At 39.9% G+C, this 21630-nt stretch overlaps 2 protein-coding genes across 7 annotated transcripts in view; both read right to left on the bottom strand.

The window, feature by feature from the left end:
• Positions 1-2238, bottom strand: part of EXOG (exo/endonuclease G) — a 30368-nt gene extending 28130 nt beyond the window's left edge. Inside the window, exon 1 of the mRNA XM_039334197.1 lies at positions 1934-2238. Coding sequence (XP_039190131.1) covers positions 1934-2123 — 190 coding nt within the window. The 5' untranslated portion in view covers positions 2124-2238. The remainder of the gene's footprint in view (positions 1-1933) is intronic.
• A 5074-nt stretch (positions 2239-7312) lies between these two features.
• ACVR2B (activin A receptor type 2B) overlaps positions 7313-21630 on the bottom strand; it is a 76442-nt gene continuing 62124 nt past the window's right edge. For 2 of the 6 annotated variants that reach the window (XM_039334192.1, XM_039334190.1), the window contains 6 exons: positions 18979-19105; positions 17526-17664; positions 16550-16680; positions 15563-15749; positions 11301-11429; positions 7313-8935 (listed from right to left, as the gene is read on the bottom strand). In XM_039334192.1, the coding sequence (XP_039190126.1) occupies positions 8865-8935; positions 11301-11429; positions 15563-15749; positions 16550-16680; positions 17526-17664; positions 18979-19105 (784 nt within the window). In that variant the 3' untranslated portion in view covers positions 7313-8864. Of the gene's footprint in view, positions 8936-11300; positions 11430-13624; positions 15750-16549; positions 16681-17525; positions 17665-18978; positions 19106-21630 lie in introns of those variants that run through there. The other 4 variants (XM_039334195.1, XM_039334194.1, XM_039334191.1 and 1 more) reach the window with 3 other exon arrangements.

The raw sequence follows: 21630 nt of genomic DNA, 5'->3' as shown, positions 1-21630 counted from the left end.
CTAATGGTAAGATTTTACTTTTCTCTACATTGAATTTCATTTTGTTAGATAGGACCCAGTGTTCAAGTCTGTCAAGATCCCTATAGATCTTGAGCCTATCATCTAGGGTGTTGGCTATTCCTACCAGCTTAGTATCATCTGCAAATTTGACAAGTTCCTCTTCTATTCTCTCATCTAGATCGTTTATGAAGATGTTGAAGAGTACTGGGCCTAGGACAGAACCCCACTGCTTACCTCCGTCCGTCTAGACGTAGTACCATTAAGGATTACTCTTTGAGTGTGGTTTGTCAGCCAGTTAAAAATCCATCTGATGGTGATGCTGTCTATACCACTGTTTTTAAGCTTTCCAAGAAGTAGGTTGTGGTCTACTTTGTCGAATGCCTTAGCATTCCACTGGTCCATTAATTTAGTCACCTGATCCTTGGAACTCACATTCTCACGCTTTCTAGCCTGGTGCTTTAACCATTAGACCACGGGTGTCAAACTCGCGACATTACGTGATGTGTTGCAACGTAGCGTGACTTTTTCTCCACTGCCAGCAATGGGGTTGGTGTGGTTTTGGTGTGACATGGGCCAGCAGTTTGAGACCCCTGTATTAGACCAATAAATAATTCACCACGTTCAGCAAAAACCTTCATCCATAACTCTGGTTTCAATTTCATATTTTTATAGCAACAGTAATACAAATATGTAAATCACTTCAGTGGTCAAAATATACGATCACCAATAATTGTACTCTATAATGCAGAACCACAAGGTAGAGAAAGCTGCTTTTTCAATAGTGCTGGCTGATTTTCACTGAATGAAGGAAGAAAGGAAATGGAAGACGTTATTTGGGTCCTTGCAACCTTGCTAGGGAGCTTCTGAGAAGTAAGGTCAATGCAGGAAACCAGATTCACTTAATGTCCACGTGATTCACTTAACAACCATAGTGATTCAGAAAAAGTCATAAAATGAGGCATAACTTATTTAACAATTGCCTTGCTTAGTAAGGAAAATTTTGGGCTCAATTATTGTAAGCTGAGAGCTACTTGTATGACCATTTATTTAGCAACTGTTCAAACGTACAATGGCACTGAAAAACAAGACTTATGACTGTCCCTCAGAGTTGAGCCCAAAGCTGCGGCATTCCCATGGTCACATGATCAAAATTCAGATGCTTGGCAACTGATATTTATGGTGGTTGCAGTATCCTGAGGTCATGCGATCACTTTTTTGACCTTCTGAAAAGCAGTCAATGGGGAAGCCAGATTTACTTTACAAGTGTGTTACTAACTTAACAAGCGCAGTGATTCACTTAACAACTGTGGCAAGAAAGGCCATAGAATGGGGCAAAACTCACTTAACAACTGTCTCGCTTAGCAACAGAAATTTAGGGCTCAAGTGTGATTATAAGTCGAGGACTATCTGTACCCCATGATAAATTCAAGCTGCTATTCCCTCCCATTCATAGAAATAATTCTGGGGAACCAAAAAGCATATTCTAACATGCTCCTTGGCACAGTAGGCTAAAAATAAATGCCACAAATCTGATTAATGTGAATTTATATACACGGCACTACATTTGGACACCCACAGATTATGTCAAGAGAAGTGACTGATGGGATGTCACATCAAATCATGCTGATGCAAGGACTGGCTATACCTATATACTGTGAATTCCAAATTACTTCATCATCCTTCCCCACAATCCAAGTACAACTAGGTCTCACTACCTTACTTTCTGAATGGGTATTGCGATAAGCAATCACAGCTTTTTTAAAAAAACAACAACAACAACACGCCTTTGTCCTTTTTGCATAGAAGTGCAGCTGGAGCTTCCCGCGCTTGCGCACTCAGACTCTATCTTCGGCTCAGCCACGCCCACTCTTTAGTGTCATTTCGCCTTCTCGGGCGAATCGATGGCTCTGCGCTTGCGCAGTCGTCTCCTTACCTGTTAACGGCGGTTGTGGTGGCGGCAGCGGTTCTTCTGGTTGGGACGCGGCGGCGGTCGGTGGTTGGTCGGGGTTTCTGAGGAGTTTATTGGCGAGCAGCCCCGAGACGGTGGCACCCAGGGCCGCTCCGCACACGAAACCGCCAAAGAAGCGGTTCCGAACGAGGCGCACGCCTATTGCCTCTGCCATCGAGCCCGTCAAGAGGGCCGCCAAGCGGCAAGCGAGACTTTCCTCCGCCGCCCCCCCCCCCGGACTGCGCAGCCTCCCTACCGCTCCGGTCCTGAGGGGGGAAAAAAAGCGCGCGAAAGTTGCTCTTCCCTCAGCCAGGCGTCTCCTTCCTCTCCCGTCATCCCTATCGCAAATGCAGGCAGTCCTCCACTTAACGTTTAGTGACCGTTCAAAGTTATTGAAAAAAGTAACTTATGATCATTTTTCACATCCCCATAGTCACCTGATTAAAATTCAGCTGCTTGGCAACTGATCCATTGCAGTATCCCGGGGTCACGTGATCCCCTTTTGCAGCTTTTTGACAAGCAAAATCAATGGGGAAGCCAGATTCACTTAACAATTGTGTCACTAACTTAACAAATGCAGTGAAAGTTGTAAAGTGGGACAAAAATTAAAGGTCTCACTAAGCAACATAAATTTTGGACTCCACTGTCTTTGTAATTCAAGGACTACCTGTAGGGCACAGTTTCAAGAGCAGGGGTCATAAGTAATTAATGGATTAAGAGTTGGACGGGGGGGGGGCCTCGGAGGGCTTTTAGTCCCCAATTTCATAACATTAACAGCTTTGTGGATTGGCCAGGGAGGGGAGAAGGGATGGTTTCATGAGAGTGGCCAGCAAGTATGCACAACTCCATTTGCATGAGCAGAGTGCATGCATGCCTGCCACTCATGCAAATGGACGCACGTTAACTGTTCATCCAAGTGAAAATGCGCATATGTGTGCTTCCAGCCATTTCCGTAGCCTGGTTGCAATCCCCCATAGCCCACAAGTTGGAGATCCCCTATTCTAGTCCAAGCCCTTGCTCAAGCAGGAGACCCTATTGTCATTTTAGACAAATCACTGTCCAATTGCTTTTTAACAGCCTCCAGTGATGGAGCACCAACAACTTCTGGAGACAATCTGTTCCCAAATCATTGTTCTCATTGTCAGAAAGTTTCTCCTTGGTTCTAGGTTGGATCTCTCCTTGATAAGATAACCCTTACTTCTTATGCTGCCTTCAGGCGCTTTGGAGAATAGCTTGACTCCCTCTTCTTTGTGGCAGCCCCTGAAATATTGGAACACTGCTACCATGTCATCCCTAGTCCTCTTCACTAGAGTCCTAAGGTGACCAACCGTCCTCCTTTAGGGAGGACAGTCCTCCTTTTGTGAGTTCTGTCCTCCCTCAAAAAGTGTCCTCCTTCATGTCCTCCTTTTCGATATTTGAAGACTAATCTGCAGGGCTTTTTCCCCCTCATAGAACGCTCAGAATGGCATTCCGGCACCTTTTTTTGATGGCTTTTTTTCAACTTTTGCATGAGCTGTGCTACTCCCACTATTGGCTTTCGAAAGCCAATAGGAATTGCTGTTGAGCATGCCAAATTGCTGTTGAGCGCAGCCGGCAAACTTTGCACATCAAGTTGTCTGCAGCGAAGGCAAATTGGCAGGAACTTTGCACTCCTCCCTGCTACCCAACTACACCATCTCTGAATTAGTCCCGAAGACACCTGGAGGAGACTGGAGCAGCGACACCATGGTAACTTTCTCTTGATCTTTGGCATTGCTAGGGCAATAATGGCTGCAGGCGCAAGAGGCAGGGGCAGTGGGGCTGCTGCGGGCAGGGGTGTGGCGGTGACCGGCTGCCCCCTGTGCTGTGGGAGTCGCGGGGCCCACTGTACACGGGGATGCGCAGGGTGGGCGGTGGTACTGTCGGGGCAGCTGCAGGCAGGGTGTGTCAACGGCAGGCTGCCCCCTGGGGCTGGAGCTGGCGCGGCTGGTACTTTGGGAGCCGCCAGGCCCACTATGCATTTATCATATTATAGTGTATTCTGTATTATTGTTGCAATGAATGTTTCTTTTATATACGATATTTTTTTTCTTCATTTGTGTCCTCCTTTTCATTGTAAAAAAGTTGGTCACCTTACACTAGACATCCCCAATTCCTGCAACCACTCTTCATATATTTTAGCCTCGAGTCCCCTGATCATGTTTGTTGCTCTTCTCTGCATGCTTTCTAGAGTCTCAACATCTTTTTTTTATATCAGAACTGAATGGATGGGCAGTTATTGTTCTCAAGGGACCACATGAGAAATGAACTGTTGTGGAGGGCTGCTGCCACCACCCTTTGTCCCATTGCTGTGGTGGGCTTAACAAAGATAACCAAGGGGCCAAATATGGCTAGCAGTCCTTAAAATGCCCAGGTCTGCTCAGGAGTGTGTGCATAACATCCTTGTAACTCCCTGAAATTTGGCCAAGAGGCATGAAAATAAAGCCACAGAGCAGACAGGGCAATATCTTGATGGGGGACCACTGGGACATCCCAGTTTGTAGTCTGGACTGAACTTGAACTGCTATCACAAACAGACCATTTCTGTGTCGTAGTGAACAACAACAACAACAAAAAACATGACTGCATCCATGAAATCATCCTGATTTGAGCTGAATTTAAAGGAGCCTTTAGTATCAGCAGATAACGCATCTCATTCAACCTAGTCCTAGATGGACTCTGAAACTAAGCAACTTGGAGTGCTTTATTTTATTTTTTCTGAGATGGGAGATCAACTACCAGGAAATTGTGGCCATAGAAAAGAAGGGAAAACCCTGAAAACGACGTGTCTTAAACCATGTCTATGTTGTTTGCATAAAATGTCACCAGGAGTCAAGCTCAATTTGAGGGTGTCTTTGTTGTCTTACATAGCAGAGGTAGTTTTTCTTCTCCTATTCTGTGTGAAGTTGGCTGGACTCATAAACCTATAATTGATTGTTTGTAAATCCCAAGAGCTTCATTCCATACATTAAGACAAAACTATACCAGCTCCACATGGCTTAGTTGTGAACTCAATACCAATTTAATTTTGCAAGGAAGCCCTTTTTAAGAAGTATTTGAGGTTCAACTAGTGTTATCTATAGAGAAGGCATCAAGACAAGATAGTAGTTGTGACACTAATGCCTGAGCAGAGGGCTGGACTAGATGACCCCCAACCTCAGTCAACTGCACATTCAGATGATCCTCTACTTAAAACCATTCGTTTAGTGATTTTGAAGTTTCAATGGCACTCAAAAAATGACTTATAACCAGTCCTCACACTTATGACCACTGCAGCATTCTCCACTGTTTCATTGTCAAAATTTGGGCACCTGGCAACCAGCATGTATTTATGATAGTTGCAGCTTCTCAGGTCACATGATCACTATTTGCAACCTTCCCAGTTGGCTTCCAATAAGCAAGATCAATAGAGAAAGCCATTCAATAACTGTGTGTTTCACTTAACAAGTGCAGTAGTTTAACAACTGTTGCAAAAAAAAATTGGGCAAAAATCATTTCACAAATGTCTTGCTTGGCAACGGAAATCTAGTCTCAATTGTGTCATACTTATGTGCAATTATCACAATAGCTACCTCTACCCTGACTTTTGTTACACCTCATGCCCCACCCATGGGTTTAGTGTAGCAAAAATATTTTTCAAGTAGAATTCATTGTATTAAACATGGTTGGATTTGCACTTCCCTGGTATTTCTCTTTTAAAAGAATATATAGGTACTGTAGGTGATAGGTCCACATAGTTGCTTTTTATGTTTAATTGTACTCTCATGAAAATAAACATCAAATAATTGATTGCATGGATGAGAAAAAAAATTAGGAACTGGTAAGTAGCAATAAAATGTGAAAGGTTTTCAATTAAAGGTGAAATGTAGCAATTGCCAAGCACTACTGTTCTAAATGGATATTTGTTACCTTTATGTGCATCTCAGTTGTGAAATTTGATTAGCGTGTAATGTTTGAACGTCACTGTTTTTTAACTGTTTACAACCTTCTTTCATATGTGCAATTTGACTTGCCCACTTATGTATTTATCAAGCATTTTTTATTCATCTGATAGAAATGGAATGTAATCATGTTAAAATTCTGCCACGTTAAATGTATTGATCTTTGAGTGCCAATGTTCAAGTACATCTGATTAATTATCTTTACACTTTAAAAGCTATGAGGTATTTCCCATGAAATTAGTAATAGTAGAAATTGCCCCCCCAAAAGCCAAGTGGGCTATTTTTATCTTGTTTTCCTTTTTTGTCATTAAAAAATATGTTTAATTGAGCTTATATTTCTATTCTCACCAGACAAGAATTTGTTCTGCAGTCATTAGAAAGAAATATTGATTGACCATCCCAGGCAGTAGTTTCATACAATTCACCATGTCTGTGACTAGTGACTGCCTCATATAGTGACCATCTGAGTTTACAATGGTGATGAAAAAGTACCTTCGCAACCAGTGCCTGCATTTACTCTTGCAGTGTCCCTCAGTCCCATCATCACCATTATAGTCAGTATGTTCTGTGCCTGACCCTTTTCTCTCCCTCCCTTTCAGAGTGGAGAAATTCTTGGTGCTCTCTGAGCTTGCTTGTTTTCTTGCAGACATTTCATTACCCAAACTAGGTAACATCATTAGTGCTAGTAAGGAGTGTTAACTAGTTTGGGTAACGAAATGTCTGCAAGAAAACAAGCAAGCTCAGAGAGCACCAAGGACCCTTCATGTCACCCCTGAGCTACAAATATTCTCTTTTATTGGTGGAGAGATTGCCTAAGCAAGCTATATCTTCCTGAGTTCTTTTTCTCCAAAAGTGGAGCAGGTCCTAACAAGTGTTTACTGCAAGTTAACAAACTCAGTTCTGTAATCTTAATTAGTTGATTAGCATTTTTCATTCAGTGACCATTTTGCTTAACAAGCAAGTTACTGGCCCCAACTATAGTTGCTAAATGTGAACTACCTAAAAAGTGAAAATGAATAATGAGTGTTATGTTTTGGTACACATAATCATTTGTACAACAGTGTCCTCTTAAGAGTATAAGGAAGCCCACTTTAGAAGTTGGGGCTTTCCGCATTCCCTGCAGAATTTCTTTGCAACATTATAAATGCATTCTTATCAATTGTTCTGTCCACCATAAATTTTCCCAATTATCTTCCATTCAAACTGTAAAATGCTTACGTTCCAAGTGTATAGTAATACTGATCAATGGATAACAATGGTTACAGGAATTAGAATAAATGAAACAGCTATACAAATTAAGTATCGTATAGTTGATTTACCAAACTAGCCTATTACTGAACTGCAAAATCTGTCTTTTATGAAAAAGAATACAATTAGAATAAAAAAAAACCACAAAACAGATGGATAATTTGCCATTTAATGTTTATTTTCATATACGAAAAAGATAAACTTTGAAATAGTTCTTTCTACATTTCCACCCCCTATTTGCTGGAGTGGAACTGCTTCACACAAGGCAAAAATACTACATTCATACTGTTTTATTTGGGTACCCTGTATTTGAAGCAGCGATACCCAAACTGGCAGATCTAATTTTCAAACATGAGACTCATTTCTAAAATACAACAGTAAAAAGAAACAAAGATCTATTGCAAATGCATGAATTAGGATACAATGCTTCAAAACATTTCCATTTAAGAGCTGCAGTACAGTGAATGTCTTCTTTAGGCCATCTTACATATGATATCTATATTTATATATAATATAATATAATATATATATATATAAAAATCAGCACACTTTTTCAGTTCAAAAGGGGTTACAGCTATGAGCTCCTCTGTTTAAATCTCTTTCTTTTAAGTGGATACTTATGTTTTGTTAACTCAGTAGTACAAGCTATCTCTGATCTACATTCTTTTTTTTTTTTAGCTACAAGAGTGAAATATAACTTACAATATTTACATTTCACATATCTTGGTATACAAACAGTACATTGGAATATGAGCCAAGGACTGATATCTTTTGAATTATTTCAAGATTTGATAGAGCTTTCTGCATTTAGCGTTTCCTAAATTAATTCTTATTTCTGAAATTTGTCAGGAACCCAAAACTGAAAATTTTGAAGAAGCCAGCAAACTCCTGCTTAGACCAGATAATATAATTTATTAGTAAGATGCAATTATTCATCATAAAATTGATTTAACATTTCACTATGTTAAGGTAATTTTAAGATCTTTATCTGGTTTCCTTGAATAAACCTCACAATTTAAATGAACCACCACCAAATATTTGGATTAAATTAGGGATTTTTGTTTTGTCTTGTTTTCCTTCCAATTTTTGTTCTTCAACTTTTAGTGTAAAAATCTAATGCTACTAAGTAATACAGAAAGCTCTTTCCATAAGAATTACCAAACTGTACTTAGGTTGACTTTACATTAAAAAAGTCATCAAACTTAGGGACAACAGATATTCATAGGTGAAAAACTGTACAGTTCCATTTGCATTTTAAAATGTGGACAGCAGCAAGACGAAGGCCCTTGGCATTTTGTAAATGTAGGGCATAGCACTGGAGATGAAGAATAGTAATCACTTTGATGTGTCCAACAATATAAATTAATATGGAAAGTAGCTTTTGTAGAGAGGATGTTTTCCTCTCATCACCAGAAAAATTATGAATAATCGATGTACTTATATGTTTAAAAAGAAAAATACACGTGAAAATTAATTTATGTTGTACCACCAAACCTGGAATTTTGATGAGAAGATTTTAATATATTGATGACCAGCGATGAAAGTTATGGGAATATATAAATAGATTTTTTAAAAAGTGCAGTTCCCTACCAAGTCAAGATTAGTGAAATTAATGCTACAGAATTTTATTCCAGAGAAAATGGTAATGTTCTATTTTGCTGTAACAAAGTAATGGGAACCAGTCTTTTCTAAAGGGCTCAGTAAATAAATCATGTGCTCAGTCTGTTACATCCCTTCCCCAAACAATTATCCTCTCGTGATATCCTTCGGTACCTGTTTGCTATTAGAAGCAGAAAGCAAAAGTTGTCAAGATAATCAGGAAATTTAACCTAATACAAAACTGAAACAGTAAAAATCCAAATACTATAGAAAAGAAGCATTTTTTTCTTGCCACTACATAAATCCAAGAAAATTGTGTATTTGACAAAACAGCCTGTTAGATAAATATTTGTGGGAAATAACCACCAGCTTATTTTTCCATGTTTACTCCTTGAGGAACAGTTCGATTCCCCTCTCCCTCAAATTTCTTCATTTTATAGAATGATTTCCTGTTTGCAAATGCTGCTACATTGTTAAAAAGTATCCAGAAAGAAATATTGAATTAATGTGAAATTTGAGGATGATAGATCCTCAAATAGATTGGATGAAAAATCAAACCCAGAAATAAGAAAGTTATAAAAAGGAGCTTCTAGCTTCTAAGCCTCACTTTGTCTTAACCCTCACTGAAAAAAAAAGTTTAAGAGTTTACAGCAGTTGCTTTGCATTAAAATAAATGAAGGCACAAATAAAAAAGCATTAGAATTCATAACTATCCGCCCTGAAATGGTAACTCCCTTGTCAATCTGTCCACTTAAATAGCCAGCTGTGTTTAGGACTAAGGGACACTAAACTCAAGTCTCAGATCTCTAAAAATATTCAGAAAGAGCACATAGACCTTACAGATTTTAGAAAATTCACTGAAAACCTCTTATTAATTAATGAACACTGAAACAACTATTAAGTGGTGGACCTATATTTTGTGCCATTGTCTGGCAATAGATTCATCTCTAGAAAAAGTAGAAATGCATAAAATAGAAGCTACTGAAAAGATTAAGGAGAACACATTCACACTAGTACATATATGTTTTAAACCATTAAATTGATTTAAGCTTTTTGCTGAACTGCCTAAGATTTCTACTTCATATAGCTCACATCAGCGTACATTACTGATAGATAAAATGGCACCACAATATGAGGTTTATACCCCACAGTGCTAGAAGACAGCAATGGCATATCTTTCCCTGTCTCCTACCAAGCCAGCCAAATATAGCATAAGAAAGGCCCAAGTGATTTCTCTTACAGAACGTGGATTCCTACATAGGTTATTAGATTTTAATGTAGGAAAACTGTTACCAAGTGGCTATGGGCTCTCAAAACAATTATTATGTGGCTGATCATTCTGGAATTCTCAGCATATATTTAAAAATATGTTTAATGTAGGAATGTATCCCTGAATCAAAAATTCAGATATCTATAAAAATAAATCGCTACCTTGAGATATAAAAAGCCAAAACACATCTACAGGGAATTCTATCTCATGCATATTGCCTTAGCAAATCCTGACTTAATTCAATTGGCAGAACATTTTCCAAACATTATCATGATTAAGAATTTGGGAGAACCAAATTAAAACTCACACTTATATGATTTTCTCCACTTCTCACATTTTGTTGCTAATCTTGATATATCACTGTATCTGAACCGGGGCAGTGGTAAACATAATTAGCTTTTCCATTACTAATCAATGTCAAAATCAAGTTTCAAATGTTTTTATCCTATCACTATTGCTAACATTGTGAAACAGAATCACTTGTACTGAAAAATGAGGAAACCCTGTATGTCTTGGATAATCATGAAAATGTTGCATAACACTAAGGGCTCTAAATATAATGTGCTTTATTTCTTTAAAAAAAAATTTTTTTTTGCTTTTAGATAAGAATTCAAACTTGGCAGTGTCTCTTTACTAGGATGAAAAAGTGGCATAGATTCTTTATTTGCCTATTGATTTTATTTTAAGTTGCCCTGTACCAAAGAAAGAATAAAAATAGCTATGTGGACAGGCTGAACAAACATCTTAATTGCAGTAAACTTTTTTTAAAAAAAATTGGACATGGATTGGACAATTTCATGATTCGCACACTAAACATATTTCTCCAATTCCATTGTGGCTTAATGTGATGAGTGAATACAGTATAAAATGAAGTAAGCTTTGAGCTGTAACTCTATAAATCCCCCCCCCCTTTACTCGAGAGAAAATCTCACTTGTTATGTAAAGGACAGCCTTGTTTTTTTTTAAAAAAATGGTCCCTATTTCAGCAAATGAAATATATTCAAACCACCACTACTTACGGTAATTGGCATAGTTCTATGTAGACCAAATCTTATTTGAAAATATTTTTTTTCCTCTCGTGCATAGCTATACTTGTGATTGAGTTCCCTTATTGCTATATCAAGAACCTTCTTAACATTAAATATATGAGACCAACTGAAGGCCAGGAAGATTAAAGAGATGCGCTGTTTAGGAAAAAATGCAATTACACAACAGGAAAACTGCATCATTAATAGGTAAATGTGACTGTCAGACACCAGAGATGCTATAGGCTAACCTTTTTCCACCTGGAGTCTGCCAGATGGGTCTGGATTGAAGAATTTTGAGCCAACAGCAGTTTTGGCCATGCAGTGTGGGAATTCTAGGAGATGGGTACCACATATGGGAAGGCTGAGAATCCAAGAAGCTAACAAAAAAAAGATATGGACAACATATATTAGCTAAGAAATATGTATATGTTCACATTTGAATCACAGCTAACCAAAGCAACTGGCAATGATCTGTAGCAAGGAAATGTAAGTAAGAAGAAATCAATCTGGCGTAAAATTAGGTTTGACTCAACCCGTATGATGGGGATGAATATAACACAGATATGCTTCTCTCTTTATGCAGGAACGACTAAGAACACTCCTAATGAACAAAACACAAAAACAACCTCTATATGGCACTTTCTATCAATACTTAAAGCTTCTCGAAACTTTGTTTCTTGGAAAAGCAAAGCAACTGCTGTACCAAGCTTATTTTAACCATTATAGGAATAATGCTGCAAAACAGGAAAAAGCATACTTGAAGCAACACAGCAATAATAACAGTGAATCTTTCTCACTGCTAACCACACACCTTGACTGTTAGTGACATATAGATGTCAAGGTTTATTTCATCCTAATGGATCTATTTTCCTTCACTTTGTTTTTTCTGAAGCCTCTGTTTTTAAGGGCAATATGATCATTCAAAAAGACATAAATTAAAACTTTGTTGAGGCCTCATAATTGGTGGCCTTCCGAATACAGCCTGCTACTCCCCTGTGTAAAATTATAGTCTCTGCTCAAAAAATCACTTACATTGAGACTGTAAAAATCAAAGGAGTTGCTAATAACTTGGCAAGTCACAGTACATGGTGGGTCACAAATTGTCTTAGTTTGGGTTCTGCACAGTGGGTTGAGGCTTTGCAGAGCAAATGCGCCAACCGCTTTCCACCCATCTTGTATATTCTCAATGCATTAAATCGCTGACTCTTAAGATTTTTTTTAAATAGAGTCAGTGCTGAATCAATCAGATACTTAATCTTGATATAAAACAGAGCGAAGAGTGATGAAAGTCTATTCTGGAAAAAAATGTACAATCCATGACCAATGAAACTATCATCCTGTTTAGTCAATCGTATGCAAAATTGGTCTTTAAGATACTAGTCACTGACAAATGTTGAATAAATCCCCAAGACGTTCATGGCGCCTGCAGAAGCTGCAATGACACCAAAATGACATCTGCATAGTGATGTAATTCTGCAAATGCTGCCATTATGTACAGGTTGCAGGACACCTGAGACAAATATGTACATTAGGGCATACATGCCACCACTTGTTCCCTAACAGAAACCCACTCCCGAAGTACAGGAAAGGTGTCTGCATTTTTGAAGTAATAAATTAGCTCATCTTCCTCAATTAATTTTAACTTATGCAAAAGCAAACCTAACGTATTTCAGTTAAGTCCAGGGTTGCTCATGGTTACCTTAAATAGTTTAGATATTCAAGCACTGAGCAAAGAGAAGAAGCATCAATATTTCTGCTTCCTTATTAGGGAAGCAGCTGTTTCTCAAGAAAAGGATAAAATCTCGAATTTCAGTTCTTCCCTCCCTTGAAATAGTTACAGAAGCATGCAGAGTGAAACTACTATATATATTTATTTATTTTTTGCACATTCACAAGCAGTCAAAAGCAACTCTCTCCTCTTGTCTTACAAAACCAAAAAGGCAGTTTATTTTGGGCACCTCTGCTTCCACATGCCCATTTGGCAAGATTAGTTTCCTTTTTGCTGTTCTTTATTTGTTAGAAAAGCTTCTCTGAGATTCTTCTACAGTTAATTAAAATGCCTTGGGGAAAAGGAATTGCATTGCAACCTTTGTGTTTTTACTGAATGATCATTTGTATTGTGTTAACTGGGTATCAGTCAACCAATAGCTGAATAACAAATCTAAAGAAAATAATTTTCATTCATGGACTAGCATCTCCCGGAGGAAATATTTCATAAAGGAAATGCTGTACTAATAATTCTTTATTAAAACAACTTGTGCTCCTACTATTCCCACCAAAATTTTTAAAAATGGAAACAAGCCTTCACAAGTAATGGTGAATATGTCCAGGAATCTTGTATAGCCAATTCCTCTATAATTGTTTACACTTATTTACAATGGTGCTTTATAGAAAGAAAAAAGAAAAGAAGTGGTAGCATTTTCTAAAAGATTGGGGAATTTTTTTCTTTTTTCTTCTTTTTTTAAAACTCCCTTTTCATAAAAGCCAACTTACATTAAAATTTACATACTCCAAGATAACACAACTAACAAAATATATAATAAAACTCATACAAGTAGAAAATTTTGAGGTATTTCTGGTTTGAGGTGGTCTGTGGTCATGAAGGTTTTTTTTTTTTTTAGTTTAGAACCTCAAAAGCCACTTCATGTGTATGTGTATTCTAAGTTTATTTCTTTTATAAATCATTGCATGTCTTGCAAGTTAAAAAAATATTTAAATGTTATATTGGCAGCATTAGGAGTATTCACTGACTAGAGCGGATTTTATATGGCGTAGTAGAATTAAGTATATTGAAAATATGCACCACTGTTAAGACGAAAAAGTTGGGTGACAGTCTTCAGAGAATGAAGAATCAAGAAAAATCAAACCCATCAATTTCAACTAGCTATGAACTATGTTGAAAGCAAAGGAATTTGTGTATAAAGTGTAAAAGTATACTTAGAAACAGAACTCTTAAAAAGATGTGAGTTGCCAAGTTTGAGAAACATTGGCCTAAACTATACCTATCCCTTATCATAAATCAAAGAAAGATAGACAACTGTATTCAACTGTATTCAACCGCTAGTACTTTTGCCAAAGGACTATGGAGACATGGACAGAGAAGGTGTCAAAAAAGTTAAGATGGCCATGATCACAGCTGCCATCTTGATTTTTTTTTTTTCAATATGCACACATACATTCCCATGAAGTCTCAGGGACAATTGGGGATGGCGTTTCTATGTGTCCTTAATGGGGAATCATTATCTCCCTTTAAAATTCTTGACAAGTCATAGCAGCTAAACAGCCTTGACATTTGCCCTGCAGATGTTAAGATCTAAGAGTGAAATTGAAATTTATTAGTCCTGGCTACATTTACTTGGAAGTAAGTTTTTCTGATTTCAATGAGTCTTCAAAGAAAGGCTGTTTCACATCATGAATGACATCGAATACCGAATGCCAATACATAACTGGATACACTGGGCTTTTTTTTTTTTTAAAGCTCCAGGTCAGACGCTTGTTGTCTTCTGTATTTTATTTTTATTTTTTTTGGTATTACAATGGCAGAAAAATTGCTTAGGGCTGTAACGCTGTCCTGTTGTTGAATCCTAAGACCTCATTCTCTGAACTTATAAATGTAATAGAAAGGGTTGATTTCACTTAACATTTCTCAAGCCTGAGATTTTTAAGAAACCATTTGTATCAGTGATTTTGTGACCCAACTTTTTCTGCATGTTGCAGGAGTTTTAATAGTCTGCCTCAAAACTTGCCCATCCTCTCATTAACTGTTTTCCTGAGAAGTAACTCTTTAGCCACTGTTTCTCCAAATGCTGCAATAGTCCACCGTCTCTTCCCCACCCAGCCTTCAACTTCTTGTCTTCGGTTCTACCATTATCAATTAATATTCTCGACGCAATCACTCCCCCCCCCCACAAACACGGCAACACCCGTTAGACCCGTAAAAGACACATCTGCTTTTTTCTTTTTTAAGCTCACTGTCTAAAATAGAAAAGCAAGAAAAGGAAAAATAGTAGAGGGGGGCGGGGAATCCGTTTTTTTGAGAGGTATGATCTCATGGAACAGTCTTGATTTTGCAGCATGTATAAGAAGATGAGTAGGTTGTTTTCTTGTTATCACTGATATTTGGTGTAAAAATTGCAGGTTAGTTAGAAGAGAAAATAGGTTAATAAAGGAAACAAAGAGAGTTCACTGAGGTTTTGAGGTACCTGCACTGTAACTGCATTCATTAGTCGGCACCTGGATGCTTTCAGAGAGATGTCTTTCTCTTAATTTTTTTTTTCTCTTTCAATACAGTAGAGCAATATGCTGGTAAATTGATTCAGTCAAAACAACAACAACAACACAACAACAAATAATAACAATAGCAAGAAAAGTCAAGAAAATAGCAGCTGCATTCATGTATATGTATGCGTGTGTGTGTTGAATTCTGCAATTTTTTTTTTTGAAAAAAAAAATCCACTGCGTCTGAAGAGACCAGTGGGGGGGAAAAAAAGGCAAACAAGGATTTAGATACTTGACTCTTTGGGCAGCAAATCTACGTTGGTGACAGAGGTCACGATGGAAACAAGGCAGTCGAGGGTACTACCATTGGCTGATTTGCGAATCTGGGCAACGCGCTCTTCCACACAACCGGCTGACAGTCTGGCCTCCGCATCATGATCCCAGCATTCTTCAATGGTAACACACAGCTGGGCTATGCCCTGGGTGCCGAAAGACCAAGGAAAGAAGAATTTAGCAAGACAAAGTGGATCGATGTAGCTTGAGGAGGCCAGATATACAGGTCGCACTGGTGGTACGGCCGCAATGCAGCTTCCTCATTACAGTTGTTAAGTCGTAACAGCGTAACAAAATGAGTCAAGTCATGTGACTGGTTGGATTTTACTATCTCTTTTGTGGTGTTTGTTAAACAAATGTGGTAGACATAAGGGCAAATGCTGTGATTGCTAAGCAAATGTCTTACTTGTTGAGTAAAGACATTGTTGGCCATTGTCCGGTTTTGCCCCCCCCCCCAAAAAACGCCTAAGTGCCAGGGTTTTTTTTTTTTTTTTTTTTTGGCAAAACTCATAAAAGTTTTGGGACACTGCAAATGGCTGCAATTGTGACCATGTTGCTGAGTGCCCAGAGTACAATCACATGCCCATAGGGAGGAAGACAGTCAGAAGTTCAGATTTTCAAAATTTGGATGCTGGCAACTGATTCATATTTATGACGGTCACAGCATTGCCGGGGTCATGTGATCAACTTTTGTGACTTTCTGACAAGCAAAGTCGATGGGGAAGCCAGGTTCACTTAACAACCACATTACTAACAACTGCAGTGATTCACTTAACAGCTGTAGCGAGAAAGGTTGTAAAACGGGGCAAAACTCACTGAACAACTGTCTTTCTTAGCATTGGAAATCTGGAGGGGGGGTCAATTGTGGCCATAAGTTGAGGACTGCCTTCTACTAAATCACATGGACATTTTGGGGGGAAAATGTAAGCATCAAGGAAGGACCTACAGGGTGTTTAAGCCAATGGTCCTTGAACACCGGGCGCATCTTCTTATGGACCACAATCTCCTGCAGCTCCTCAAGAGATGGGTGCTGGCCGATTTCTTCTTCAAAAGGCAGTAAGTACTCATCCACTGGACCTGTTTTTGCAAAAGAGAAGACATTGCTATCAAATACAGATCACTGGAACCAACAGGCAGCTCCGACTAATTGGTACCCCTCCCACAACTGTATTAAACTGTAACCTTCACAGGTGTATGTACTAATTACTTATTTCCTTATTTAAATGGAATCATTTATTTGAAGTTAGTGTTGGAAATCAGCATTGTTTAGTCCTCTACTCAGTTTGCAACGCTGTAGGGCCAATAAAAACAGATTCTTGGTCTGATTCCCTCCCTTCCTGTTTATCCCCCTTGCTTCCTCCTCAAGTGATAGCTGTAACGTTTATTTATTTAATTAAAATATTTACATAGCTGCCCATCTTCTAACCAATTCTGGGCAGCTACTTAAAGAACTACTTACTGCATTCTTATTAGTTCTTTTTGAACAAGAGATAGATTTGCAGAGGACAGGGATTTTTGTCCTGAGCTGGGTTTTTTTTTTTCCATTTATTTTTTTTTTTGTTTTTTAAAGCTAAGAAATACCGTAAATGCCGGCGTATAAGACGACTTCCGCGAACGCTGAAATCGGCGCCAAAGACGGGGGTCGTCTTATACGCCGAGTCGTCTTATACGCCGGAAATACTGGTAGTTTCCGGCATATAAGACGACGTTCTAGGAATGCGGCCCAGCTATAAAGACGGGGGCCGTCTTATACGCCGGGTCGCCTAATACGCCGGCATATACGGTATATTGTGTTGATATGCTACAAGTCAACATCTTTCTGAACTAAATCTCCATAATCTAACACCAAATGGGTTGGACATACAGTATCCATAATTTCTGAGGAAGCGAGAACAGTATGGAAAAAGGACATTGGAACTTGCCGTCAGTTGCTGTGCTTCTGGAAACCAACTCCCACAATACCAGACCCATGGCATACATATCAATTCTCAGGAAGGAATCTCTCTGGAAATTAATTGCTCCCTCCAGGACCTCAGGAGCCATGTATCTTCTAGTTCCCACCTATAATAGACACAGGAATCAGTTACTGGAACTATACCTGAAGAGGAGATTCCCATACTTTCAAACTCTGGTTCTTTAAAAAGAGAGAGAGAGAGAGAGAGAGAGAGAGAGTGAAAGAGAACAATAAAAAGGAGGAGAGGAAAAAGCAGAAATAATAGCAATAGTTGTTGATATTACATTGGTTACAGATAATCCTTGACCATTGTTCGATGACCATTCAAAATTAATATGGTGCCGAATGAGGGTACTTACAACTGGTCTGTGAAGTTGCAGCTGTCACAGAGTCCTCACAATCATGGGTTCACGATCTTGGTGCTCGGGTGTCTAGCTCGCAATTATGACATTATAGTGAGCCAATTGTCACATGATTGCAATCTCTCCTGCTGGCTTCCCGTGAGCAAAGCCAATGGGGAAGCCAGCAGGGAAAGTCAGAGGTTGTTTCCACGGCTTTATTTCCCAAGGATCTCATACTCTGTGGCACAGACCATTCTACCCAATGTTCTCTACAGCACCGTCCTATGGTTTCCCCCCCAAGACCCCCTTGGATAGTAACACTGATGACATTACCTAGTTGGGCAATGAAACGCTTGCAAGAAAACAACCAAGCTCAAAGAGCACCAGGGATCCCACAGATCAAACATGAGCTATGAAGATTCTCTTGTATTGGCAGACACTGAGCTGTCTATCATTTTGACAAGATCAATTGACTTGCTGATGCTTCCTAAAGCAGTGATGGCGAACCTTTTAGAGACTGAGTGCCCAAACTGCAACCCAAAACCCACTTATGCATCGTTGAGTGCTGGGTGGGTGTGGCCAATTGGGTGGGCGTGGCTGTGGTGTAACGGCAGACTTGGTGGGACTAAAAAGTTCAATCAATCAATTCCAACTTTGCAAGATCTTTTTTTTTCCCACGAGAAGTTGAAATTGACTGAACCTTTTTTTTTTTTTTTTGCACACGGCAGTGGAGGCCTAAAGCAAAAAGGTTTCATAAAACCCAGCTGAAGGCCTAGGACTGGGGCGACAGCGCATGTGCCCACAGAGAGGGCTCTGAGTGCCGCCTCTGGCACCCATGCCATAGGTTCGCCACCACCGTCCTAAAGAATATAGGTAATTGTCACTTCCTGACTGCTCGTTCAGTGACTGTTCAGAATAACAATGGTGCTGGGAAAGGATAAATTGTATACTATCATGTGTATACAACAATTGTGACTTGTTTTTCAAGATTCAGAACCCAGGCACTAGATTTGTTTTATCTTGTCTTATCTTCGCCCACCTTCCAAATTAGGTTTGCGAAATGAAGTAGTGTAAGCTAACCTGGAGGTTTACCTGTCCATGAGTATCTCCTGGAGGCTTCCCGGGTTCAAAGCGTACAGCCAGTCCGAAGTCAGCAAGCACGGCAGTTAAGTCATTCTTCAGAAGTACGTTCTTGCTCTTGAAATCTCTGCAAGGAAACGAAAAGGGATGGACATTTAATGTAGTGCATTATCAACATCCAAAGAAAATCATGTATATGAGACTTTTTGCCACCGATAACATCAAGAAGTGGACGCAAACCCAATTTATGAGAAAGATCCCAAAGAGGGGAGGAAATCAGTAAGAATAATAGCCAGGCCAACATTAACACCAATCATGTGCAATGGCATCCTTCTTTTATACCAGGGGTCTTCAAACCTGGCCCTTTTATGACTTGTGGACTTCAACTCCCAGAATTCCTCAGCCAGGCACGCTGGCTGAGGAATTCTGGGAGTTGAAGTCCACAACTCATAAAAGGGCCAAGTCTGAAGACCCTCTGCTTTTATACTCTTGATTCCTTAGCCAGCTCTTTTCTAGAAAGCATGCTTGGCATCTAGAATGTTGCCTTGGATTTTGAGTTCTAGCTGGTCAGCTTTATTTCTTCCTTATCTACCTCTTATACCAGGGGGATCAAACTCAATTTCATTGAGGGCCACATCAGCATTGCGGTTGCCCTTAGAGGGCCGGGTTGGTGTGGCCAGGATGGGTGCAGCCTACTGGGTGGGTGTGGATGGAGTAGGTGTGACCTACTGGGTGGGCATGGCCAGCTCTACATTATTTACCTCAAAGGTGCCTGTGGGGGCCTCGGCAGGAGTGGGACAGATCTGAGGGTCTCTGGCAGAAGGGGGTGGGATCGAGGCAAGTGCCAAGGCACGGTCTATTTCTTCATTCCTCACAAAGGGTGACATCTCCTCAGCATGCACCCAGGGGGCGGGGCCAACACGGCAGGGGCCGGTCCCTTGCTGTTTCCAGACAGTCTTGTGGAGCTAAGACTGAATTGCGTTTCAGCCTAGATGGTCACCACAAAATTGTACATTGGCTCCCGGCTGGCCTGGGCCAGGGCCAAGGCAGTGGGGGCCGTTCCCTCACTGTTTCCAGGATGGCTTCGTGGGCCACATGAAACCACTTCGCAGGCCGCATCCGGCCCCTGGGCCTTGTGTTTGACATGTCTGTCTTATATTAAACCCCTGTGCTTACTAAGCTTCTCTGGAGTTTCCTTCAATAGCGGTGGGGGAGAACACACATACAAAAAAAAAAAAAAAAGAAGAAGAAGAAAGGGGTTGAATATAATTAAATTACAGGCTTGAGCCAGCAGATGGTAGACCCACGTGTGCTTGGCATTATAATTCTCTTGCCATCAATTCAACTGACCGGCTGGATCAGAGGACAAGTGTGAGGCCAAGCAATATCATTAATGAGGGCAGATTCTGCATTTTCCCCCCCCATGGAATGCTCTGTCAGAATATGTCACAAAGAGAGATGCCCCTATGGAGAGTAAACGCTCACAAAAGGGTGGAGGGAAAATGCAATGAATTCCCAGGGTATACAGTATCCCGAAGGAACATTTTCACCCCCTCCTGACCCACAGTTTTTTGTTTTGTTTTGTTTTTTAAGGAGGGAGAGAAAAGAGGAAACATAGTTCCCAGGCACTGGTTATACGTTAAAGCTGCTAAAGTTGGCGGAGAAACCATCCGAGAGACCTTATGCCAGATTAGTCAAACTTCTGAGAGCCAAGTACACCCAAAACCAAGATTCTCACAGAGGCTTCCCTGTCCAGATTTATTAAAAGAGAAAGGGGATTAGGCTACAGAATTCACAACAACTAAATCCTTTCATTATTTGGACCCCGTTTGAATTCAGTAAGCCGTAGCTTTGTGTGTTCTCCTAAGCCGCTGATGAGAAGTCTGTTTTCTGGATAATGAAAAAAGAGGTGCAGATATTCTGGGCTTGCCTTGTTTTACAAACCACCTTTTTCCTTTGAGGGATTGGAAAGACATTATTTATACAGACTACCTGGTGGGTGAAAAGCTTACTTAAGACAAGGGTGAGTATTCTATGATTCTGAGTCCCAGCAGCTGTTTTGTGGCCCTTACAGTGGTGGACAAGGCCACCAATTTTTCTCTTCTCTTCTCTTCCCTCCTCTCCTCTCCTCCCCTGCTCTCCCCCTCCCTTTCCCTCACATTCATTTTTGTTCAGATGAAAGAAGAGGAAGAATATCTTCACTGAAGGAAACGATAGTTCCAATACATAAATGATGGAATGAAGGAATGGAGTACGTCTGAAATGGATTTATTGTATCTGAAATTAAGTGCCGTTAGGGGGCAGCAGCACAGCAGAAAAAAGCGACGATGATAGTTTTCAGCTTCTAGCTTAGTGGAAACTGCTTTTCTGCAAGAGCCTACTGGTTAAATAATCCTGGTGCAACTGGCATGGAAACTCTCAGGTGGTTCAGGATGTCCCATTGGGTTGCTCTTCCCCTGTCCATGTTCACCCCCCTCGCTCGCCCCCAGCAATTTAACCTGCTACCTCAAAGGAAAACCAAGGAATAGTTAGTGTTCCCATAAGAAGTTGTAATTCCCCTGAGCTGTATGAGGAACACATGCTGTTTAGATTGGAAGAGGAAGGGATCAATACACCACCTTGAGCTCCTTCCCATGACGAGCAGCATGAACA

This window comes from Crotalus tigris, unplaced genomic scaffold (assembly GCF_016545835.1).
Source record: "Crotalus tigris isolate CLP2741 ecotype Arizona unplaced genomic scaffold, ASM1654583v1 scf7180000017628.32516253702:7417878, whole genome shotgun sequence".
Classification (NCBI taxonomy): domain Eukaryota; kingdom Metazoa; phylum Chordata; class Lepidosauria; order Squamata; family Viperidae; genus Crotalus; species Crotalus tigris.
Note: the sequence above shows the minus strand (reverse complement) of the source record. Positions and strands in the feature narration are given on the sequence as shown.